The 25,672-nt window shown below is 41.2% G+C and overlaps 2 protein-coding genes across 5 annotated transcripts in view; one reads left to right on the forward strand and one right to left on the reverse strand.

Annotated features, from left to right (window-relative positions):
* The window catches only part of FIP1L1 (factor interacting with PAPOLA and CPSF1), a 37,617-nt gene extending 32,655 nt beyond the window's left edge, over window positions 1–4,962 (forward strand). For 2 of the 3 annotated variants that reach the window (XM_084205276.1, XM_084205275.1), the window contains 2 exons: window positions 3,743–3,880; window positions 4,615–4,960. In XM_084205276.1, coding sequence (XP_084061402.1) covers window positions 3,743–3,880; window positions 4,615–4,762 — 286 coding nt within the window. In that variant the 3' untranslated portion in view covers window positions 4,763–4,960. Of the gene's footprint in view, window positions 1–3,742; window positions 3,881–4,614 lie in introns of all 3 variants that reach the window. The other variant, XM_084205274.1, reaches the window with a different exon arrangement.
* Window positions 4,963–5,932: 970 nt separating this feature from the next.
* The window catches only part of LNX1 (ligand of numb-protein X 1), a gene marked incomplete at its 5' end in the record, with an annotated part of 65,085 nt that continues 45,345 nt past the window's right edge, over window positions 5,933–25,672 (reverse strand). For both annotated transcript variants that reach the window (XM_084203810.1, XM_084203811.1), the window contains 5 exons: window positions 5,933–6,530; window positions 7,548–7,706; window positions 14,373–14,601; window positions 16,506–16,683; window positions 22,332–22,469. In XM_084203810.1, the coding sequence (XP_084059936.1) occupies window positions 6,395–6,530; window positions 7,548–7,706; window positions 14,373–14,601; window positions 16,506–16,683; window positions 22,332–22,469 (840 nt within the window). In that variant the 3' untranslated portion in view covers window positions 5,933–6,394. The remainder of the gene's footprint in view (window positions 6,531–7,547; window positions 7,707–14,372; window positions 14,602–16,505; window positions 16,684–22,331; window positions 22,470–25,672) is intronic.

The following is a 25,672-nucleotide window of genomic DNA, read 5'->3' on the forward strand; positions in this document are numbered from 1 at the left end:
TTTAAAATTACTATTTCAAGGTCTAGAACTTTAATTTTGATTTAGATGATGAAAATCATGTCAGATAAATTTATTCATCTTTCTAATTGCTTTTTTAAAAAAGCTGCGACTGTCCTGTAGTTTGTGTGCTCAAGTACAAAGTGTTTAATGTTAAGCTCACTATGGCTTCATAGAACAGAGGTCTATTGGTTAGCCAGATTTTTCTAAATTTCCTCTGCTTGTTATCTGCTAAGCTTTTTGGGGTAAATATCTGACACTTTTCCTCAGTGTTCATTGTTAAGTTTAAATTTTTGCAGAATATATATGTTAGCTATTAGGCAGATTGTTTTTACTAATGGTTTTAAGCTAAAGGGAGAGCACTGAGAGTCAACATTACTGAGGTTGAGAGATGACATTTTTGCATGATGATTGTTAGCTGAAGACCCAAACTGGGTGCAGGCTGGGGGATTTTCCATGTATGCTGGTGTGGTGATGTCCTCTCCTGTGGGCATGTGCTTTGTTCCAGGGTCAGTTTCTGAGGGCTGAAGACCTATCTAAACATCTGTTTCTCAGACAGCTTGATTGAAGGCCAGAAAGAGCCCTGGTCATTCAAGGGTGCTTGAAATGAACCTTAATAGCTTCCAGGCCTCAAGAAATCTCTGTGCTGCTGCCAGAGTTATCTGTAAAGGAGGGGGAAGAGCAGGCCTCGACTTTTTTATGTGACTAAATTATCCACCATCTGTAGCAAAGCTGTTGCCACATGGCTGTATAAGAAAATGGGAGGCCCTTAACTGGGATAAGTTGGTTTGGGAATCACAGAAGAGGTGTGAGAGGCTTAAGAAAGAACATGCAGATATAATATTTCTTAAGAAGGTTTATTTTCAATTCTGTGCACTTATGAAAATAAAATTAATGGAACTGTGAGGAAGAGAATGGGAACTGTTTTAAAGACTGCACAGATTTATAGCTTTTATTTATATTCCCTTTGTTTAAACTTTGATCAAGTGGTACTTTAGTGGGGTTTGTAGTAAGCATCAGGTTTATCATTTTACTGCTCAGAAATTACAACTTTCAATGCTTTTAGCAGTTATTTTCCAGATGAACAGTGTGTGTTTTTGTTACAACATTTCTTAAAATTATAGGAAAATGGGATTATTTTTATTCTATTATAACCAAAATGTGGTTTAAAATGAACTTTCAGATGTCTTCATATTCTGTTCTGCTTTTACCCTGCTATCCTCAGAGAAAAGTGTGCATTTTTACAATGCATCTCACTCTGCCCCCTTGAGAAGATGCCATTATTTTTGGATTGTTTCCCTTCTGCCAAGGTTGGGACTTTATTTTGTTCATTTGGGGTTTTCTTGTTTTGTTTTTATTTTGGTAGTTTCAAGTCAATTAGTTACCACTAAAAATGTAGACATTGGAATTTGATTGATATGTTACTGTATTGTGGTTCTTCAGCAATTCGAAAAATTAAAAAAAAAAAAAAACCAGAAAAACAAACCCCAGCAACTGTGTTTCTAAAGTCCTGGAACTTAATAGTCTCATGCAGAAGAGCAGGGTCTGCCTGGCTGGATTGCAGCTTTGCAGGATTTGGTGTCCTGGTGGTCAACAAACTGAATGAGACTCCACAATCAGTGTGCAATAAAGGTCAACAGCGTTGAGCAGCATTAGAGTGTTCCTGAAAGCTCCCAATACACTGGTCTTCACTAACTGATTTTTTGCTTTACTTAGAGAAGTTGTTTATTTTCATCAGACAAGCTGTCATGGTTCTTTAGTAGTTTGCCAAAATAAGGTTTAAAAGTGAGTATCAGTAATATTTTTAACCTTTTCTAGAGTGTTTTAAAATAACTGGGTAACAGAACAAATGCAGAGTGTGAGTTACCATTAAGGACTTTTTGGATCTCATCTTTGAAACCAAGCCATAAGTCTATAATTAGCCATCCTATTTGGCACAGCAAGCTTATCAGAAGTTAGTGGTAGGAATTTAAATTTTAACTTTTTAATTAGATACTGATCATCAAAATATTAGTTTTGTGACACAATATCAGATATGGAAGGAAGCTACAGTTGAGCAGAGAGGCTGGGGAGTCTCTATCCATGGAGACACCCTGAAGCTGTCTGGACATGTTACTGATCATCTGGTCCTGATGGCCCTGCTTTAGCTGGAATTTGGTCCTGATGACCTCCACTCATGCCTTCCAACCTCAGTTTTTGTGCTATTTGACCATAAATGTGCTTTTCAGGATTTGATCTGCTTACTCTCAGATCTGAGGTCATAAATGCATTATAAAATCAATGAAGTTATATTACTCAGTGACAAATCATAATTTTGAGTTCAGTAGATGTAGCTGTAGTTTTCCTGGTTTTGATGTGTGAATATTTTTCATGTCCCTTAGAAAAGCAGAATTTTCTATGGGGTGGTTAATGCTTCTCTACAGTGTTTTAAATTACTAATTTCTTAATGATTAAGCATTTGGTTAATGATGTAATCATACAGGGTTTCCTAAAAAGACTAGCACTGTTGCTTCAGGCGTTCTCCCTTCTCACTAAGTTTTCATGCATAGCTGTAATAATCATTAATGTAATATCCTCACTTGGGAAATGGCCAGAGGATCCAAGTTGTGGCAGATAAAATGGGGTTGATCTCAGTTCTCACTGCTCCAGGACATGAGAAATCTCTTTAGGCTTGAGCTGTTCTCCCTGTGTGATCTGTCTGATCCCTTCTTCTTCTGGAGGGACCTCAGAAAGATTCTTTCATGGTATTTGTTGGCAGAGACAGAAACACTTGCCTGTCATTAGGTCAACAGTTACTGCTTTAGAAAGACTGGTTATATTGTGCCTTTTTTTTAGGATCTCCCAAACTATGGTTAGAGAAGACTTCATGTGATGTATAAATAATTACACTAAGATCATTTGTATTGAAGTTGCACTCTTAAATGATGCTAGGTGGGATTTTCTTAGTAGAGAAATGATGAAATGATTGTGCCTTTTTAAGCTATGCTAATCTTCCATTTGAGTTGTGTTGGCTAACAATGGACAGTGGGGTTTTTTTGTTTGTTTGGTTTTTTTAGATTTCAGTAAACTCTTAGAACTTCCCTTTTCAACAAGACAAAATACGAAGATATGTTTTTAAGTAAAGCCTTCGAATTCTTGTCTGACCTGTGATATTTAGGGGCTTTTACCGACATTGTGGCAGGGCAGGATTTCATGGCAATCCAAGAGAGAAGTAGAAGTAGAGACAGCACTAGCACTGGAGAAAAATTAATTTCAAAAGCAGCCCAAATATTTAGTATATTTTACTCTTTGTACTTAGTGTTTCCTTTTCTTGAAGTGAGTGTAAGGAAATAGATAGCTGTACCAAAATCTAATTTTAATTTACCCAAATTGAATAATAGTCCAAAAGTGTGCTGATAAGTGTTGAATGTTTCAAACACTGATCTGAAAACATTACTGAAGTTTATGTAGGATTGTATTTCCTTCATAGTTAGATACAGGTTCAAGCTAACAGCTTGATAACTTGTATATAAACTTAATGGGGCACTGTTGTATTCTTTTTTCTTTCATTTTTAATGAACAATTTCCTTTCAGAACTGCATTAACTGCACAAGTTCAGTGTATAACACGAAGAACTTTATTGTCCTTTAAGCACTGGAACTCATGTAGACACCCAGAAGCAATATTAAAATTTTCCTAACATTTAGCTTGTTATTGTTATACTCCTTGGTCTTACTGTCCTGAAAATATCTTCTTTCTGAATCAGTGATGAAGAACGCTACAGGTACAGAGACTATGCAGAGAGGGGCTATGACCGCCATAGGACAAGCAGAGAGAAAGAAGACAGACACAGAGACAGGAGGCACAGAGAGAAAGAAGAGACTCGACACAAGTCATCTCGAAGGTTTGGTTTCTCTTGTTTTAATAGGATATGAAAGACTTGCCCAGTTTAAAAAAAGAAAAAAAAAAAAAAAAGAAGTAAACTTTTAAAAGAACCCCAAACAAACAGGAGTTTTGTGGAAAGACTGTAAACACTTGAATGTGCTACTTGGAACAAGTCTGCCATATAAAACGTGGACAGACAAGAAGCAATACTGACCCTGGGTAACCTCGTATTGAGTGACAGTCAGTATGTGAACAGAAATTAGGACACTGGGGAATGAAGGGTAAAAATGGTGAGTCAGAAAGGGATGGAATGAAGCTGACATTCAGCAGCATGAACAGAACAATTCAACAGTCAACTCAGTAAGTAAAATAATCCTCATAGTCACTTGATAGAAATTGTTCTACCTGATCCATTTTAAGTTAGAAATAAAAGTTAAGTCTAGAAAATGGGGTCAACAAGAATGTCAAATTATTAAGGAATGCCAGTAGGTGCATGATATTGTTAAAAGTCTTGTTATTAGAATATGGGTTACAAATGGGAAAAATTCTATTTTTCCCGCAAAAAGTACAGGATGGATAGATGTATGTTCCATTCCAGGAAAAATTCAGTTCTGCACTGACATCCAAAACCTCTTGAGCTGGGAGCAGATGCCAGTTTTTCAAATATGAATGCAGAAGCTGTTTTTTTGGTACTTTGTAATGAAATAGGGCCTGAAGTGTCAAGTGTTTGAGGCATGTTTTCTCTCTATTTAGTAACAGCAGACGTCGTCACGACAGTGAAGAAGGGGATAGCCATAGAAGGCACAAACACAAGAAGTCCAAAAGAAGCAAAGAAGGAAAAGAAGCCAGTGGTGAACCTGCTCCTGAACAGGAAAACACTGAAGCTGCCCCTGTGGAATAGGCTTGTGTGATTTTTTTTTGCCTACTTGCATATATATTAGTGCCAGAAATAGATGACTATAAATCTTGTTATTTTTCTGGGAATTATAATAATTTGCTCTTAATCTTGTTCTGTTAGTTTGAAATCAAAGGTTACTTTGGTTTTTTTTTGGAAATAAAAGAACGAATTTTTCATGTTAAGATTCTTGGACTGACTTTGTCTCTTAAGGAACAGTGAAAAAACATCTTACATCTAGAGGCTTATGCTCTTACAATATAAGTAGGGCTTAAATTCTTTGTATTAAATTGTCTCCTCTTTTCATAAGCCAACGGGAAGGTCATTCTTTTACTGACTTTAGAAACAGTGTGCATTCATTTTATTATATACCCAACATCTGGAACAGTGTGGGTTTAGCATAGCTTTTGGAGACTTATTTGGAAAGGTCATCCTTTACTACAGGGACACACAGGAACTGCAGGCTCTTCAAAAGCCTTGTAATAACGTGAAACAAAAAAAAAAAAAAGAGGGAAAGTGGGAAAGGTGCCGATTGTTCTTAGTTGAATGGAACACTGAGCATGGTGATGATACACTTGGTAATTATGTCTGGGTTGTGTGGGTGCATAAGGATGAATTAAGCTGGATAATCGTCTCTGCTGCTTTTCAGTGGCTTAAGAGAGAGTTCATTTTAGTCTTTGTTCTAGGGGAACAGCTGCCCTTAACATGATAAAGATTAACAAACATATCCTCTTCCCACTGCAAGCTTGTGAGATAAAAACAAGACTGTGGAACATGAGTAATATGCAGAGAAAGACAAAGGACTATTTTAAAAGACATATAAGACCATCATCACTTTCAGATTTACTTCATGCAGAACAGTATCAAGTGTGATTGATAAGGCAGTCCCACAAAAATTTTACTGCTATTCAAAAGACTTACTGATGGCGTTAGCAGGGTGCAGTGTATTTCCTTAAAAGTAATATTCTATATAAAAATCCCAGATTTAATAGTATTAATCAGAACAAACCAGGGAAACGAGGTAATTTGGTTTTGAATGAAAATAATGTCTGTACAAGTACACAGTTACAATTATTTTTAATTATTTTAGAAATTTCATTCACAGTTTTACAGACTAACAAACAGTACTTGAAAGTCTTGAAAATACCAGCTTCATGCTGACCATGAAAAGGTACACATAATCAAAGTGCTATTAATGTGTTGGATAAAAACCTTCACCTGATTATTGCAACTAGAAAAATTGCAAGAAATATTTCCATAAGTTATTCAAGGTTTTCTTTTTCTTAATCAAAATAAAGTGGGTGAGCAGAAGCTGTTGCTCCTTAAGTTTCATTATTATTATTATTATAATGCATTAAATAGATATATAGGTATGTATAAAAAAACAACAAAAAACCCTTAAGAACACAGGGAAGGAAGGACTTAAGTCTGTAGCTTGGATCACTCTGAAGTGATTTTCTGACAGGTGTCACTGCTTTGCCTAAACTTGACTTTTCTTGACATGCAGGTTGAAATTTCACAAACCTTTTCTTTATAAATACATACTTTACTCCCCAAAAAAGCAAAGACCGGTGTTCCTTTTTTTTAAATGTTTTCCCCATGTTGAGATACTTGTCACACTCTCCATGAAGACTTGTTTTATAAAAATGTGCCAGGCCAGGACACAATTGTGAGAGTAATTTTTCCTTTTAGTTCTTTGAGCATCCTTGCCAAGCAGGCATGCATCATTCCTGATGTGTTCCTGCCATTGACAGCAAGGAGGATGTCACCGCATCTGAAAAAATAAATGCAAGACAACAGTTAAACAAGATGACTTATCTTAAATGTTTTCAAATGCTAAAGAACGTCCCTAACCTGGGGGAGTGGGTTGAAATGAGTAGTGTGGTTCCTTCTCTGGCTAAATACTGTTCATGAATAAAGGAATAAAGCAGGTGAAAATATTTCACTTGTTTGGGTTTCTTACATATTTATAATTAATTAGACATATTTGAAAGAAAACATGATATAGTTCCTCTGATGTTCATTCTGATAATTCATCATCACAGAATCATAGAAGGGCTTCAGTTGAAGGGACTTCAAAGATAATCCAATTCCAATCCTTGCTCTGGCCAGGAATACCTTCAACTAGACCAAAGGCCCAGCCAGCCTTTGTTTAATAAGGAGGAGGCATCTACAACTCTGGGCAATCTGTTCCAGTGCCTCACCACCCTCACATTAAATAATTTCTTTTTAATATCTGGTCTAAAACTACTGTATTTCAGTTTGAAGCCATTGTCCCTTGTCCTAGCGCTGCATACGCTTGTAAAAAGTCCCTTTCCAGCTTTCTTGTAGGCCCTCTTTAGATACTAGAATGATCTGTGTTCTGAACAACTGTACCTTTTAAGCCTTGTTAATTGATGTAAGTTTGTGCCATGATTGTGCATTTACTCTCTTCAAGTGTATTGGTGTTTGCAGGGAAGGTGTTTGGTTGGGGTGTTTAGAACTGGAGACATGGGAAATCTGTGCTGGCATGCTTTGTACCACCCCAGAGATCAAATGGACTCTTCTTTTAACTTACATACTAGTAGATTGCTAGACATCTGAAAACATTCTGCTATGAAGGCAGATCTGTTAAACTTCAGGTTACTTGTGTCCTGTTTCCATATCTCCCAGAGTTACTTCTGTATCAGTGAGTCCTTCCCCACCCCCCTCATCCCTGCCACTGCCTTAATGAAAACATGTGTTTTAAAACTCCCACAGGTTAACCAGAAGAAGAACTTATATGCTACTTTTTTTAGATAGCAATCATTACCTAATTCTGCCATCATTATATGCTGGTGTTCCCCCAACAATGGATTTGATAAAGAATGGTTTGTTCCCAGTATGTTCTTCATAACCTCCTACGATGCTGAAGCCAAGACTTCCAGATGTATTTCTTCGTAATACAATTTCTTTGCAGCTGTACAAATATCTGAAATAAACCAGTTTAATTAAATGTCTTATAGTTAACTTTAGATTCTGATGAACCACTAATAATGAATCTGCCTTTTCATAGACCCATACAATGTTTTTAAGAGTTAAAGTAGTGCCATGTTTCCACTGTATCAAAACCCTACACTTCTGTTCCTGTAGTACTGCTTTCCTGTTACAACCAGATAACCAGTTATCCCAAAAGTAAAATTAGTCTTGGGCTTAAGTATTAAATAAGTTTTTTTTATAGGGTAGGAATCTATGCAAATGCTCTGGTTGATGTGATGGAGAAAAGCACTTTAGCCTGGATTTAGTGTTTGTAAATCAGCAATTCAAAAAGCTGTATTTCTTCTACCTTGTACACCACAAGGACTTGTTTATCTTCCAGATATGAGCCTGTATGTGATTATTTATGTCAAAGTGCTCAGGCACTTTGACACACTACTACTGTGGTGCATGTCAAAGTGAAATAATTTTAAGGCCAGTGGAATGAACTACAAAAATGGCAGATTACACAAAGACAGGTATTTGTGGAATTACGGATCCTGAGCTTTTCTTGTTGAGTAATCTGATAAGTCACAGCATGGAAGATAAGGGAAACTTATCCATGTGAGTCAGTGCTTTGGAGTACTGAATCTGCTCTCAAGAAGATAGCTTGTCCTTACTGTAGTGATTAACACAAGATTGTGTAGTAAGAGAACTGAAATCTGCTTCTCCCTCCATTTGTCTTTTGAATGTATGTTATGTTCATCAAAGCTTAGGTTCCAAAAGTAGGAATAGGGGAAAACTAAGAATAGCGTTACTAGACTCTTAAATGTTCCCTAATGCTCAGAGTACATTAATTTGTTTCCTTTTTTTTTTTTAACCAAATTAATTCTTTTTGTTAGAGAGGGAGTGATAAAAAATTATGTCTATAGTACTTTACCATCTTACCATTAGTGGTGTCCCCAGGAATGATTGAAATTTCTGAATGACTAAAAATATATTTGCCACTCCAAATATTAAAACATAGGCTGACCTACAGCAGGCAACTGATACAAGCTCTATTCAGGGATTTTTTAGGCTTCTAAGAAGCACCTGACATTTCTATAGGAGGATAAATAGCCTTTATCTTAAAGACTGATATGCCTAGTGTTTTAAAAATTGTGTTTTAAATAGGGCATTTGCTGTCTTTCTCAACATAATACTAGATTAGTCCCCCAGGGTCTACAAATATTCACCTGCTGCCAGGATGGTAGGTATGCAGTATTTGCACAAGAATTCACTGGTTTCTAATGTAAGAAACAGGTGACACTTGCTTCTTCCTGAGCAGCCAGGCATTATTACTTTACCATCTGTGGACTTCTTCAACGTGCAAAATCACTTAAACCCTCTATGTTTAATGGTACTTATCAAGGTCGTGAGCAAGCAGTGCCAGGATTCAGCCATTAGTGCTATAATACAGTGTTGATTTTGGGGCAGAGGTCTCTGCTGGCCAGTGCTACACTCGCTGCACATCATGAAAGATGATCAGCTAAATCCTAGTGCCATAGAAAAGTAGTAGGCAGGCAGGTAAGGACAGGAGGTTAAAAGACCAGAAAGCATAATCAGTCCAGAAAGCATAAATATATATTTGCTGTCAAAGTGTATGATAAATATAAGTGAAAGAGACACAGCATAATAGCATTAGGATTGTTCTCTCTGCCAGAGCAGAGAAAACGCAGGGAAACCAAGGAACAGCAGAGAACCACTCTGTTGTGACTCCAAGCCCCTTCTCTGCCTTTTGCCTCACCAAAGGGACTAGGTGTAACCTGCTGTGACAAGAAGACAGTGGAGACATGGAAGTCAGGAGAAAAGGTGCTGGTGTGATGGTCAGTCTGGGAACCCCCCTTTTCTCCCCTTTTCACAGTGTTTACAAGTTTGTCTTTGGTTTCCAATACCCAAATTGGTAATTAAATGTTTTCAGTTCTGAAAGTCTAGCCTGCTCTGGCCACGACAATAATGAGTGAGGGATTTCCCTGTCTGTTGACCAATGAGTTTACTCACTCTTCCCCTTTTCACTCACCCTGCTGTTGGTGCGGGCAAGTCCAACCCATCACGACAGCCATAGCTAGAGACTGACTCTTAAAAAAATAGGAGTGTCTAGAATGTGTTAATGCCTTTGACATTTTCTGATCTCCAACCTATGGGATAGAGATATAAGCATGGCAGTGCATCAGTGCTGTTTGTCAGCACTGTCACAACTGTGAAAAGAATGCTGGCAGGCAAAGCTGTATGGAATGCTGGTACTGCTTGCTCCAAAGAGTTCAGTGCCTAAGCAGAGATGCCTGCTCTGCCTAAGCAAAGAGCAGCCCAAAGGGAGTCCATTCTTTTAGGGCTGTTTAATCATAAAGACAAGCTACAAAGTACCATAGAGAAAAGAAAATCATATGAAGATGCTTAGTGTGTTTGAGTAGCTCATATTTGTGTGATAATCAAAGCCCCAGTCTGGGTGTTTTGACCCAGTCAAACTACCGTAACCCACTAAACTGCAACCAGTCTAAGGAGAACCATCTCCTTGGAAGAGAGCAGCTCACAGTCTTCAGTCTTTAACACTAAATACTCCAGAAGATGAGCATAAGGAATAATTTATGTGTGAACCTGCCTCAGATACAAGATTTGGGGATATACAGTGTCTAGTCACAGGGTCCTATCCTGAGCAATACTACAACTAAGCATCAATTACTGATGCGTGAGGAATTTAACAGCGCCTGTTTTCAAGTAGTTAAATGTACCATTCCCTGCTGATTTTCATAAAGCACAAGTAGCCTTATGCTCTAGGAATGAAAACCAGCCCAACTGCAGGAGGATTTCAGCACTAACAGCTATGAAAAGGATAACTCCCTCCTCCTTCCCCATTACAGCACACAAATGGCAGCCAAGTAAGTAATATTTCAGAATTGTTTCCACCAGCATCCTACAGCCCAGATTGAGTTACTTTGGAGGTGTTTCTGTCCTAATTTCATGTTTTACATCTTGTTCTACCCCAGGTTTGCAGAATGACTTTGGCCACCTTGTCTATTTCTCATCTCACTTTACAGATGAAGAAAAGCACTTGTGTGAAGTACTAATGTTTGTAAATGTTATGACAGGACGATCTAAAAAGTATTCGAAGTACTAGCTGAGGGAAGGAAATGTGCAGAGAGCAAGGAAAGGAGAGCAGGAAAACAAGCAAGGGTAGAAGCAGCATCACAGAGCTGGGGAAATGCTCTTCACCAGCTGTTCCCCGTTATTTCCTTTGTGCATGCTTCACAACAACATGTCCCTCCACCAGTAAAGGAGTTCTGTCTTCCTAAACAACAAACAATTAAATTAGCTACCCTGAAATAAGTCTTCAGGCAAGAATGCTTAAGGTCCTGCATCACTGTTTCCTCCCGCAGCCCCTCTGCTTGCGTGCAGGCCAAGTTTTGACAGATGTCAGATGCACATGTGCACGTATTTTATAACCACCCCATATTGGATCGTACTACAGAAAGAACAGAGGAGCTGTTTATGTATTATTAAGCCATACAAAAGTGGGAGAGCCCAATTCTAAGAATTCACAAGAAAAGGACAAACTTTAAGTGAGATCCACAAATGTTAAATCAGCAAGATGGCTTTTCCAACTCTTTGAGCTTTGGTGCAAAGGATCAGATAACTTGTCTGATTCTGCTGCTACCAACTTCATCCAGAAAAATTATATAATTCCCTAATTCTCAGTGTTTGTGTCTCTTGACTGTACCCATCTCTGTAATGTGCATGCAGTCCTTGGGAAATGAAGAGTTCTGTTCTAGTATTGAAAATCAGGCATTTACAGTAAGCTACTTTGAATCTTGTAACTATTATTCATGTTAGCCTGTTTTCTACTTCACTGGTCATGGACAGAAGTCTGTAGACATGCTCTAGTCTAAGTTCAACTCAACACATTTTATGGTACCATTCATAGGATTTTCCTCAAAATTTCATGGATTTGGACAAAGAAGGAAAGACTCTCCTGTCCCCTCAGTTTCCTAAGCCTGAACATCCCACTCTAAATTGTGGGGTCAAGCTGCCTCTGAGCAGCCACCTTGCTTACTGTGAACAGATACACACACTGCACTGCCAGGGCTTATCTTGAGCCACATCTTTCTCTTCTCAAAAGAATTTAAATAATCTACTATCCAGCTTCCTCTTTTTTAAACCATGCCTGTTCCTGGCCTACCAGTTTTACTGCCTTTTCTATTTGTTCAATTTGTCTTATATAGGTTTGCTCCTTCCTGCCCATCTTCCCAAGTACTTTGCATGATTCTGCATAATAATGATTTTGACATTTCTACTTTTCTGTTAGCTGTACCAAACATTCTTAGACTCACATATCTTGGAGCAGTCCTTCTAGTAAATTGTTTTAATTAAAGTGGGTGATTCTTCAACATTTTGCCCCATAATTGCACTTCAGACACTTTTTTCAAGATGGACCTGTCAGACATCTATTTAGACAGAGTATAATTTTCCCTAACAGCCTGAAAAATGTCATGAAACAGCTGACAATATCTAGTGAGATGTGATCCTTGCCAAAAAGCAAACTGAAAGCCAGAGAAAGGTTAAATGCTCAACCTGGAGCACAATGAGTTAACACGATACCCATCCTCGTATGAGAACTTGTTGAAGGACTTTCAGACATCTGATGTGGGCCCTGGAGAATCAGAACAATAAGTGAGTGAGCACAATTATGAAGGGTCTGCTAATACCTAGTGAGCAATCCCAAACCTGATCCTCTTGTGCCCCTACTCAGCCAATCAGTTGCCAATAAGAAACAGAGCACCTTTGTTACCGTCACATCTAACGTGCATTGGTCCCTGTCCCGGGCACTAGTCTGATGTTCAGAGCAGTGTCCCCACTCAGCATACCAATGTCCCCATGTCTCTTTGAAGGAGAAGGGCCATGCTGTGCTCTGTGCACGGCCTCACAGCTGGGGATAGAGTTACAATGAGCTCTTGTCTTCAGCCTTGCTGACACTGGGGCTGATTTTCCTTCAGACGAAAAGAGCTGGAATGCCTTCACACATGCAGCCTTCAGAGGAGGAAGGCTAAAGTGAGCTCAGAAACTGTTTCTAAAACAGGAAAACCTATTTTATTGCCAAACTGCAAAGTGGAACTGAGTGATGTGAACTCTGAGTGCAAGCCTGCAGTACTGTGGAGCTCTGTTCTTCATGTCCTCTACCATGCTAAGGTACTGGGAACTTCAGGCAGCTGTGAGTAGAAGATGATGACCAGGCAGCTCAGGATTTCTACACAGCCCAGTGAAGGTGGCATAGGCAGGGTGTGGTTGTTTCAGTCCATCTAGCAATGGATGGTGATAGAAGGCAAGACTCAGCCCTGCAGATTGCAGCATCTATAAGGTCTCTGGTCTGTGGCTGTTTCTTCACTGAGAGCATTACCTGTGCTCTAGTACCTTCACTGTGGTGCTGGTCAAGCTCAGGAGAGCAGAAATTAGCAGGAATGAGGATCTTCTTGGGCCTGCCAGTCTTCAGACACTGAGTGAGGAAAATTTACCATTGCCCGGGGTGGTAGCAAGTTAAGGGCTGTCCATTTACTGCATTTTCTTTTTATTGCTTTTCTTTCACAGGTATTAAGATGTAGTCCTCCCCAGTGGAGGAGGAACATTTTGCTGGTGGGTTACAGACGCACAGCCTGCCTTCTGCTCTTGCTGGGCTTCAGCACATGTTATATAGTCATTAACATGAGACCAAGCCCTGAAAAACATCGGGCCCTCACAGCAGACCTTGCTGCAGGGTGAATGAGTTCAAAATGGCTCCAGCTAGAAAGAGGGAAACCTGTTATGCAAGAGTAGGAAATGAAGAGGAGTCCTGAAACTGTGCCTAGAGAAAAGTCCACCTGTTCTGCAGACCATCTTTTCATGCCCTCCTGTAAAGAGAGGCACTGAACTGCTGCCAGAATTAGGAGTATAGTCAAGAAGAACTTTTAAGATAAATTCTTCATTCCTTAAAACTAAGTGTCAGTTTCAAGTCTGTGATCCCAGCTTTGCACATTCACAGATTCTCAGTGTGTCCTCATTTCATTCTTTCTGGGATGTCATGGGAGCTGTAGGTATTACACCGTGCACACTGAGAGCTTAGCGACAGGCGATGTGGCTCTTATCAACCTTGCTGAAACGACAACACAGCTGCTTCCTGTGTGTGACAAATGGACTTCTTTCAGGCGGGGGTGGGGTTAAAAGAGGTGATGTGGAGATACTGGCCAACTGCACGAACTTTGCAACATCTGGGTAAAGTCAAACAATTCAGCTGGATTTGGCTAAGGAGAAGGGCTGTGCAGCGTGAGTGTTGCAGGAGGGGTATCTGCCTTCTGCAGGGTGGTTGAGCCTAAACTTCAGTTCAGCAAGCTCCTGTATCCCTGCAAGATTTTCCTTTCACTCCGTAACTGCCAGATATGTTTACAAGATTGAAACAATTCAGTATCCTATCCTCCCTCGCAAGGGGAACTGCATGTCTATTTTGCCATGTACACGTACCCATTTACAAAAGGGAGGTATTTAGAGTCAAGTCAGTGACAGAGCCTGGATTTAATTAAGATGTCAGTGCAATGAATCAAGCCAAAATAAAGTATTTCCAGAAAATACAAATCTTTCCTCCCACTCCCCCTCAGCAAGAGGTTGCAATCTGTGGACTTACCGTGGCAGCCCCAGCCACATAACCCAGGACGGGGACCACTCGCTGCTCTCAGAGGACGCCTGTGTGTCCTCGGGGGGTGGTAGGTGACCCTGCTCCTCCTGGGCTTCACATGCTCTCATCTCCAGGGCTTTGAGCACCACTGAGGAGTTGGTGTTCTTCAGCAGGGCGACGGCCTCACTCCGGCTGACTCCTGTCAGATCAATGCCGTTCACGTTCAGGAGGATGTCACCTGAGTCCAATAAAGGGGATGATAAAGAACCCTGCAAGTGTTTCCAGGATCCCCTCCCCACCTCCACAAACAAGTGAGTCAAATCCATGGCCAAGAACCAGCTGCCTGACGAGGCTTTTTGTTATTCCTTCGTTTAACAAAGCATATGCTAGTAAACATGCCACAGGCATGAGTGAAGATTCCTGTACACAGAAACTTTGCGTGGCTGGACAGAGGATTTGTCCTGGTTTCTTTCCATGTCATCTCCTGCATCTGGAGCTGAACAAACAGCTGGGTTCATGCTGTACCAACAAGCTTTGGTATTGGTGCCTAGTACTGGTCTGGGTCTCTGGAGTCCAATTCCAGCTAACAACATTTGTACTCAACCTAAGCTTGAAACCCAGCAGCTCAGTGATGTTTTTTCTCCCAGCTCTCCCAGTGGCAGAGGACTGCCACTCCAACTGGCTCTTCCTAGTTTGCTTCGTGGAATAACATGTTATTATTTTCACATTAATGCCTGTTTGAATGGCTGCGAGCCAAACCATTTTTCTGTATGCCTTACTTATAATATAGGCACAGCAGCCACAGAGAAAAATGCAAAAATGACCTCAATTACTACAGAAAGAAAAATAAAGACATCACTAATGTCATGCAAGCAGCCTCAGTGCCAAGTACTCTGCAACCCTCCATAGCAGACTCCCATGCCAGGGCTTTCCTGGGTGCCCTCGGTGCTTGGCCCGGATGCTTCTCCAGGCAGAGATGTCTCACTGGCAGTCCAGGCACTGCAAATGAGCATTAACCTCTTCTTGTTGTCTGTCCCCAGTGAGAAGGACAACAGCCTAAGAGCTGCTCTAAATCAGAGGCCTGTGGCACTATTATAACAACACATATTCATTTGTTTCTAATTTTATCAAATTAACTAGGCTGAGTTTTCCATGCTGCCTCATGATGAATATTTTTTTGGAAAGTGTATTCCACTGAGAGGCAGTCACCTCCCAGCAGAAGGAAAGGGGAAATCTGCTGTTTTGCTCCTGTTGTTGTGTTCTCGCAGGGGTTGCTGTGTTCTCACATTGAGTAGACACAAAGAGGAAGTTCCCATGTGTGCCAATGCTGGGCACCGAGGCCCAGGCTCCTGGGATCTGACTGGGGCAGCTATTCTGCCCCATTTTTGGGTGCCTTCACTTCCCTCAAACTCAGGATTTCCCTCCAGCTTCCAGGCAGTGACTGGACTGAAGGAGAATATAGGGGATGAAGGGTAGGTGAGCTGTGTCATTGCTGGATGCAGGCTACTGAGGGATTCGGCTCTTGAGGATGTAACATCCTGAAACCTGAGAGTTTCATCTTTCCTCTGCTGCCTGTCTATTCCCACAGAACCAACTGATAAAATATGGTCCTCATCTTGCTCTAAAAGCTTATTCACGCAGAAGGGGAAAAACTATTAGCTTTATCATTCTGTTACAGCAGTAGCTAAATGGGGTTAGGAAGCCAATATTTCCAGACATGAGGCTGAGCCACAAGGCACTAATATGGCTTCATATATAATGGGAATTTTGATCCTCTATATTTCATTCAAATTCATTAATGCAATGACAAATAAGCAAAAAAAAAAAAAAAAATTAAAAACAAATGAAGGTTGCACAATGAATGTATCAGGAGTTAGGAGATGGTGGTGCAAGCTAACTTTCCTGTGAAAAGCCATATATCTTTTTTTTCCTATCAGAATATTCCTACATCCTACTTCACAGAGATGATTACTGCTGCATATTATGCCTTTTCTGGTAGCTGACTTGAGACCCTCTAATCTGACACATCCCAAAATCTATAGGATTGCTGAAGATGTCAGAGTGTGAAGCTCTTTCACTATCCCGCAGTTTTCAAATGAAGCTCTTGATTTAAAGCAGGCTTTCAAAATCCCCCCTTTTTACCTGTTTTTATCCTGCTGTCTCTGCTGATCACTCCTCCAGGTTCCACACTTATCACATAGATAGGCAAGTCCCATTCCCGGTTAGATGCTCCACCTGCCACAGTCATTCCCAGGGATTCCGTGTGATCTTTCCGGACAGCCACCACCTTCTCATGACAGGTGACAGTGTGAAGTGTGCTCTGTGATGGAGAAAATAGCAACAAGAAACACATTTTGTGGGCATGGTGACCTCCCTGACAGCTTTGGCATTTTCTATCAAAACAAGTATTCGTGGAAGTAACACCAAGACACTTCCCAGCCACCTGGCCTGATGGCTGGCAGCTCTCCCTCAGGGGCTTAAGCATCTGCAGTCAGAGCTACCACCAAAATAACTGTGCTCTAATAGTTAAAGTCAGGCACTGCTCCCATGAAAACCAGAGTTGTTTTAGTGCTAAGGCTAATAGAATAAATTCCTTGAAATGGAAGTAAGGAATTTGATTTTAAAAGAAAAATTAAAGTTCTTGATAATAATATCACTAGTGGTCATCATATCTTTTATTATCAGCTTGCGCTTCTTATCTTGCTGCTTGCAGTCTGAGCATCATCTGTACAGTCAGTGAGAAGTAGTCTTCTTGGATTTGAGGAATGAAACTATTTGGGACAGTTTAGAAGAGACATATTTTATTTGATCTTCCAGATATTTGTGTTTCTATGTAAGTTGTGGGTGGAAATATACCTGAAGAATAAGTGTTTCTCTTCAGGAAAAGAAAAGGACATTTACAGTGAAGAGCCAGCAGTTTCCAGGGTGCTCTTAGTGCTCCTGCTTGAAGGGTCAATTTGGGACAGTCATCCTTATATTTCTGCCTCTGAGCAGGAAAAGTTAAATGCATACAGCTGATCATGCAATAACTATTGCATGAGTGAGGGTGCAACAAACCCACAGGTGCCCTCAGGATGGAGGGCAATGCAAGTTCCAACAAAACCTCTGAACCGAATGTCATGTTTACCATGCACTCAGTTCTTACAGAAGAGTAAGAAAGACAAATAAATCTGGATTTAAATGTTAACTGCTTTGCTCTCCTTAAGTACTTCATAAGCAGTGCTCCTGAGATCAACTCCTGACAATCCCAGCCCCTTTTGCAGGAACAGCATTATCTACTGCAGGTTCATATATAATAGCATGCTTCTAAATACATTTCAAATGCATATTTAAAAGACTCTTCTCATTCACAAATGTGACCTCACATTCGTAATACGCAAAAATAATCCATAAAACTTATTTAAAGCCACTTTAATCTCTTTTTGGTAATCTGACATCTCACAAAGACATTTCATGTTGATTCCTGGGCCAGCAGCATGGAAAGTGGAGCAGATGAATCCACAATGTCTCCCTAAGTGACAATGATGGGACAAAGGAAGATTATGGCAAGAATTTTTTATGGGAGTAGGGCAGACTATGTCTTTGATTGTTGCTTTTTTTTAAGGTATGTTTGGTGGAACTAACTCCACATCAAGATTTCTGTGATGCAATGTTAACAACAAAACACGGGACCTTCTAGAAGCTTAGCAAAGGATTTCTCTCTGCTTGAGCAGATGATCAGTAGCTGCCACAGAGCTCCAGAAACAAAAAGGCAAAGAGCTCAGTGGAAAGAAGAAATTTGTCAGTCTCTAAGAGAAAACCAAACAACACAGTTGTTCGGACATGTTAGAGGTTGTCCATGAAGAACATAGGATTAGGTCGGAGTAATTTGGCTTAGGGCTTGCAAACAAACCTATGAATTTCTGAACATTTTAAAACCTTCAGAAAATGTTCTCTTCCTGATAAATTTTATGTTCTGATCCAGATAATTTTAACCTTTCACCCTTGTCTTTAAGGTGTAAATATTTTAAACATAGTAATTCTGTCTTTATGCAAATTAAACTTAATGTTTCATCCATGGTTTGCAAAAATATCCTTTTTCCCTTGAAAATGAAGAGTTTTCAATCAGGAAAAGGCTACTTTTTGAAACACGTGGGATAGGGGGCTACTAATTTTCCCAAAAATGTGATCTGAAATTTTGTAGCAAAACATGAAATTGGGATTCTCTTTGTGGCTCTGAGTGAGAGAGCAGTCCTGTTACTTAAGCAGCATACATTCTCACATTCTCTCTCAGACAACAAAAACATTAGAGCATTAGCCAGTTTATCACTATTTTTTGAGGAATCAGCGCAGAGAGAAAAGATTTCAAAGTACTCCTTGGGAACAAATTGCCCTGCTACATTTCAATGAAGAATTATAGAAGTACCAGTACTTGTATGCTAAACCACAAAGAACCAATTTTCTTTTGAAGCTACTCATTCCCATGTCATTTTTTATATGGCTGCAGACAGAAAGGATTTGGGGTGACTTGACTGAGACGAAGGCAGTGATGAAAGGAAAGTGAAGCCTTTTTTAGTAAACACACGTAGAAGTTGCTTGGAGGTATAATCGATAGCCAGTAAACCAGTTAAAAGGCAGTGTTTATCAGTGACTGCATTTCAGTGCATTCTCTTCTAAACAATTGTCCTTCTCTGTCATTTTGAAGCGACCTTGGAGGTCAGGAGAAGAAAAACATAACAGTTCATCTCCTCCTCTTTTTATTTTTTCCTCCTCTTCTGTATATTTACTGGAAAATAAATATTTACAGCAGATTATCACAACATCAAAGCCATGACACGTGTCTTGCAGGCAAAAAACATTGCTGTGTCTGGTTGGAAAACGTACTTCACCTGAAGGTTAACCTGCTCCTACGGTCAGGAAACATTGCCTGCTCCAGCAACATTCTCTTTGCTCTGAGTACTAGACAATTAATTTGAAAGAAATAAGAAAACAGTTCCAATTAAAAACAAGGGCTATTTAATGAATGGCAAAGCTCCCAGTGACTTCAAAGGAATTGAATCAGGCCTGTTTATGTGTTACAGCCTGGCTTCACAACCTCAGCTGCACAAGAAAGTGTTTGTGACATCTCCTCTCTGAATCCAGGCAGCAGCCAGAACAGTTTGGGCTGTGCTTCCCCAATCCCTGTACAGAGGAAAACAGATCCATGACACCCTGGGCAGGACCAATCTCTTGGCACACCATACCCCTGGCATTGCTGCCACCAGAGAAGGACATGGCCACAAGAAATCATCCTCTTCTTATGCGGAGCCTTGTGGGCAGCACGGCTGGTTGCTGCTGGTCCGAAAGAGAGGCGCGTCCCCAGGCTGTACTGGTGGAGGCTGGCTGTCCTGAGGCCAAGAGCTTGGCCCAAAGGGGCTCCTGAGCCACTGCACGAGCCAGATGGCTGCTGGAAGCTAGAGGTTATTCTTGATGCTGAAACAGCCACGGGTTGAGAGCAGATTTCAGCCCCTGTATGCATACATGCTCTACAGTGAGGGCAGTTTCACTCAAAGAGAGCATTCCTGACCATCTAATATCACTTTCCTCAGTAAGCTCAGGGGACAAAAACGCCTTAAAATTAGCCAGAAATCAAGGCAGCTAGCAATCCTCTATTAATCACATATACTAAAGCAATCCCCCTCATAACAGCAGGTAGAAGACTCGTCAGACCACACACACAGACAGGAGACTCCCCTAACAGTGAGGCCCAACCAGCAAGCATTACCTTGGGTTTTGGGCAGGACCATGTGCTGCATTAGGACACTGTACAGGCTCTAGGGTTGCAAGCATTACTTCTGCAGTAATGCCTACTTAAAATAAATAACATTTTTTAATCTTTCAAAGCCAGTTTAAAAATCTTGAATTGCAAATTACAGTCAGTTAAACCTTCAGCAAAATATCATGAAAAATTTAAACTGACACAGTCATGCCCTATAAAAGGGCAACTAACACTCCAGTAATGTTTCTATCAGACCAAAAGTCCACAGTGCCTGAAGCTCATTGTGTCTACTGGCTGTACTGATCTGCTGATCTACTGCCAGAGCATTTCCTCTGAGAGAAGCCTTTACTATGCACACACAAAGCTAAAGGGAGGTAGGAACAGTTCAGAATTTTCTTTTTTTGCCTGCGATCTTCCCTGGAAAGTGCCCAAATGGTGGCATTGGGCAGAAGCCCACAGCAGTACACCCACTCATGTGCCTATGCAGTACTCATCTCTTGTGGAAAACTGGAAATCCCCCTAAAAGCTGTGACCTATGCAACAAGAGATGATTCATTAGTCTTTATAGTACTTGCTCATTAAAGGACTGTTCATTGAGCCTTTAATCTCACAGATCTCACAGCTACCCAAAGTATTGTGGGACTTACCAAGAACTCCCGTCCAACATCTCTTGGTACAGGAAGAGAAAATGAGGATCTCAGGGCAGAGAGAGACAAGCCGTGTTCCCGAATAATCCCATGTGGTATCAATTAATTACTCAGACAAACATAGTAGAGTCAGCTTGGATCTTCCCTAGGAAGCATCCAGTACCAACAGAAGCTAATTGCTGTCCTACACATATCCTCCTAGGAAATCATTGCTTCAGTAGAAGTCATGCCTTGCAGATGCATGATTAGTGGGGCACTACTTGCTACTTGGTAGTAGCTACTGAACACTGGCTGCTTTCTCTTTTAACTCCTGCTAATCTGTCCCCACCTAATAAGAGCTGTGATTGTGACTTTGTGGAAAAGGAAAGCTAAAAATACTTAAATATATACTAGCATTTTAAACACATAAAAACACTGAATAATGTTGTTTTAAAAGACCATTTTAAAAAGACCATTAAAAAGACCATTTAAAAAATGGGTATATTTTAACATTTGTAAAATCCAGAGCTAGACTTGTCTCCTGGCTGACAGCTGTGCACCAGATATTTGGTCCAGAGGTCCCTTTAAGGACACAACTGGCTATCCATCAAGCAGGATGAACTTAAGCCCTGCCTGCACACCTCCCTGATACACCCCTGGCACCGGTGGCCAGGGTCAAGCTCGCATGGGTTTGCATAAGTGGTGACACTCAGGGTGATTAATGTAAATTAGCCAGACACGTGGCTTCAAATTTAGTGAAGTAAACAAATTCAGTTCCCGCAAGGACATGCCTTGTTCTGTCTAAAGTGGAAAGAATAACACTGAGCAAGCTCAGAAAACATATTTTCAAAACTCTAACTGATTTGGTTCCTGCTTAAAACCTCCTATGTTTGAACATTTCTCTGCCTTAGGCAAAGAGAGTATTGCGAGTCTAGATGCACTAAACATCCACTCTGACCAGGTACACAGGGACAGCTGGGGCAGTTTGGTAACCACAGCCTGATCTGGGTGAGATGGCTGCTCTGGGCTGGGTGCTGCACACCAGCAGCCCTTGCAGACCCCACACTATACAAGTTCCAGGTGCTGCCAGAGCAGAACAAGCACGCTTTGGGTCTAAAGCTCCACGGAAAGTCCTCGTACTCTCAGCAGCCAGTGCATTTTAATAAATGAGCAACAGCCTAGTGATGGCCATGATTTTCAAGTAGGTTATGGGAATCTTTCAGGCCAGCATGTGAAAGCTTTTTGTCTGAAGACGATGCTACAGATGAAAAAACTTCGGAAAAAATTTTCTTTTTGCTGGAGCACATTGTCCTCGCAGATGCCCACTGGTCAGATGTGTGGCCATGGCCAAGACACCGTGTGCACATCAGCACCTGCCCCACCACTGCCCATCACCTTCTCTTTCCCTCCCCACACCAGGCAGAGTCAGGGCAGAACCAGCGGGTCAATAATGAGCAGCACAGCCTTTGTGTTCCCATTGCCAAGTAATGGGACATGCTTTTTCCGGTGCCAGAAGCCAGAGATAACACCCTGAGACATGAAACACCCCCTGCCCTCCCATTCCCCTGTTCCACGGATGGCAGAGACATCACACAGTGCCCTCACCTTGCCGGGGTTGCTCCTCTCGGCGGGACACGGCTGGGAGCCGCCGGCGCTGGAAGTCCAGCCCGTCTCCTGCAGGAGGTCGGGGGTCTGCTGCCGGCTCTGCCGCGACACCACGAAGTGAACCTGCTTCTCGCTGGCCTGCGGGGGAGCACAGCATGAATCCCACGGCCCCAGTGCAGCACACCCCGGCACCTCCGCCCCAGTGTCGGTGGAATGCAGGAACCACCTCAACATTGGCTGAATTTCCCATTAATGAGGTTGCTGTGACGTAAAGCAGTAGCATCAATTCGGGCCAATGAAGTTCATAAAAGTTTACTGCCAGCTACTTAATATTTCTCCTGAAAACTTGGTGTTATCTCTAAAAAATCATTTCTACCTGCCCCAAATTTGGCTGAAAGCAGTGATCCACCACAGTGAGTTCTGATCAGCTCTCATCTACACTCTCATCTACACCTATGTATGCCACTGCAAAGCAGCAATTTGCCTGCCATGGTAAAGAGGCAGGCAGACTACCAGAGCTGTTGCTGCCCAATGGATGGGAAAGCTGAAAAAGATACAATTACCCCTGAAACCAGGGGTGTGCTTAGGCCTTGCCCAGCGAAAGTGGGGAATAAACAATGTAATTAGGTCCACCTGCATGCAACGAGGGTGACAAATGTAAGGAAGCCCAAAGAAAGGGAGAAAAATAAAAATGAAATAAAATTCTACTGCAGCAGAGCACAGAGAAGGAAGGTGGGTATAAGGAAGCACACAGGGTAGTGAAGTTTAGGATGGGAAAGCAGCTCACAAACTCTCACTCTAGGAACAGCAGCTTCGAGGCAAATAACCCAAGCTCAAAGAACTGCTAGGCCTTTTTTCATAATGCAGTCAGAATACTTGTGTGGCCGAGAGATGCTGCCATGCTTCTACTGAGGTAATGTTTGTTTAGGGGCTCTGTGTGTGTTTGCCTGATACTAGAGTTAATTCTGTGTACAGGTGGGTTTTTTTCTGTCTTATTGAATCAGCACTTTTTCCCTAGAAGCAAATGGCTTCATTTGCCCCTCAGTGAGGCTCATATGAATCTGTTCAAGAAAACAGTGATGCAAAGATAAAGCTGAGAGGGAGTGGGGTTTACCCAGATAAATCATAGATACCTGCCACAAACAAATATACTAAACTAAAATGAAGAACAGTGTAGCAATAACCTCAGTGCTATAGAAGCATACTCAGAAGATGTAAAAATTAGTCCCCTAATCTCCTTCTCTCTAGGCTAAAGACATTGCTGTTTTGCCAGGAAGGAGGGGCTCCTAATGACCAGTCTGCAGAGGCGCTCCTGCCTGCTTGCTCTCAGGTTATATTGGAGGAACTGCTCAATATCCAATGTGAAGCCCCCCAAAAACACATCTGGAGCCTGATGCCCCTGGGGCTGCAGCTGCAATGCTTGGTGGTACCACAGCCTGATGCCCTGGGGCTGCAGCTACAATGCTTGGTGGTACCACAGCCCCAGGGGCTGCAGACCTCCTGGCTCGCTTGCTAGCACTTCTCACTGGGGAGAAGATCCAGGGAAAGCTGGCATTGAAAAAGCAGCTGAAAACCAAACCCAGATCCAGTTGCACTGTTGAAATCAAATCTCCCACAGACAAATAACAGAAGCCAGAGGATGCTTCTGGGAATTTTGTTTTTATAGCTTGGTTTGTCCTTTCTGGAGTTGAATTCAATAGCTGTAGCTGAGAGTTAAAAAAAGCTTTGGAAAAATGTCATTTTAGTTAAGAAAAAGCAACCTACCTCTTCTAAACCTCCAACTTCAAGCTTGAAATATACATGTTCAAGCCATGCTATTTTTAGTGTGTGCATGTCTTTGTTACTCTCCCAATATCTTGGGGGATGCTGGTTTTTTTACTAAAAACTCAGATCTTCACAGCTTAATGATATATAATTTAGTGCATGCAAACATATTTCAAAATAACTTTCTAGGAATTTTTAACAGATCTGGTTTTATGGAATATTAACTCATAGACTCTGGACTCAACTGGTACCCAAAATGTTGGGAGAAAGGAAACCACCCTGGTCCCTAGTTTGTAATGTGACTGAGGTGGAACCAAACAACATGAGATTAAACCTCCCAAGGGCACGTGGCCCTATGAAAATACAGTTTTCTCTAAAATGAACTCTAAAATGTGTTAAGTTTCAACTTAACACAACTTCTTTGTAAAATTTATCTGCTGCCACATGGTAAGCCTCAAAGCTGGTTATTTAGAGAGAGGTTGTAAAACATGATTAATTCTCATAGAACAACTAGCAAAAGTTCAACAAGAGTCTCTGTTGCAATGGCACATTTGTCTACGGGCCAGTCAAGCTGAGTAGTTTCTCAGAAGTCAGAGTGGTTTAGAAAGTTATCCAAACAACAAGAACAGCTTTTGTATTTACATACATATGAAAACCCATTAATGTTTCTACTGATCAGATGATTTATTGCTGATTCATTCTGATCTCTCCCTCCTTCTTACCAGTGGCTTTTCCCGCAATTCTTGCTCTGTATTTTTTGCTGAAGTGAAAATTAAAGAAAGGAGGTGAGCTTTGATGCCAAGTGCAAGTAAGAGCTGAAATGCTCCGCTAGAATTAAAATCTGTTACAGCCAAGGCATATCAAGCAGGAAATACAGCCTTCCAAGCAGGAAGGCAGAGACACAATGGCAGCTTCTGAGCATGTAGTGGGTAATTATATCTTAGAAAGAGGCAGCAGGGCTGCTCCTGGCAGAAGCTGCCCCATGTCTCACCGGGATGATGGAACACGGATATGCTCCACATCACAACCTGCTTGTCAGAGGCAGTTGTTGGGAAGAAGAGCTGCTCATCTGTTCCTAGCAGCTGTTCTGAACTATGGGGGGATGGAGGTGAGGAGGAGGGTGAACATCTGGGCTCAGTAAAGTCTGACTCAGCCCATGTAGCTTGGCTTGATGTGCTCACATGGGCACCTCATATCTGTTACCTTGCACCTTTTCTTGTCACTCTCATGGAACACAGATGTGGAATGTCTCGTTATTTAGATTCAAAGTGCCACTTCTGACGCAAGGCCATGGCTTAAGATGATGTGACAAACAGGAGGCAGCAAATTCCCGAGTGTTATGATGTGTGCACATTCCTAATTAACACTAACACATTTTCTTCATTTCACTTCTTGTGACAGAGCTGAGAGCTTATAAACAGCCAGACACTTAATCTACTGATTAGCAACTGCTTCACATATGCTATTGTATAGTTTCTATAGGCCTCAACTGTCTCAATTATTCATTATTTAAAAGTCAAAAATAATCAGATTACAGGGAAATCTGACAGTCTTCCTGCTGTTCTTGGTTTAACAAG

Source organism: Fringilla coelebs (genome assembly GCF_963513975.1).
Source record: "Fringilla coelebs genome assembly, chromosome: 4".
Taxonomy (NCBI): domain Eukaryota; kingdom Metazoa; phylum Chordata; class Aves; order Passeriformes; family Fringillidae; genus Fringilla; species Fringilla coelebs.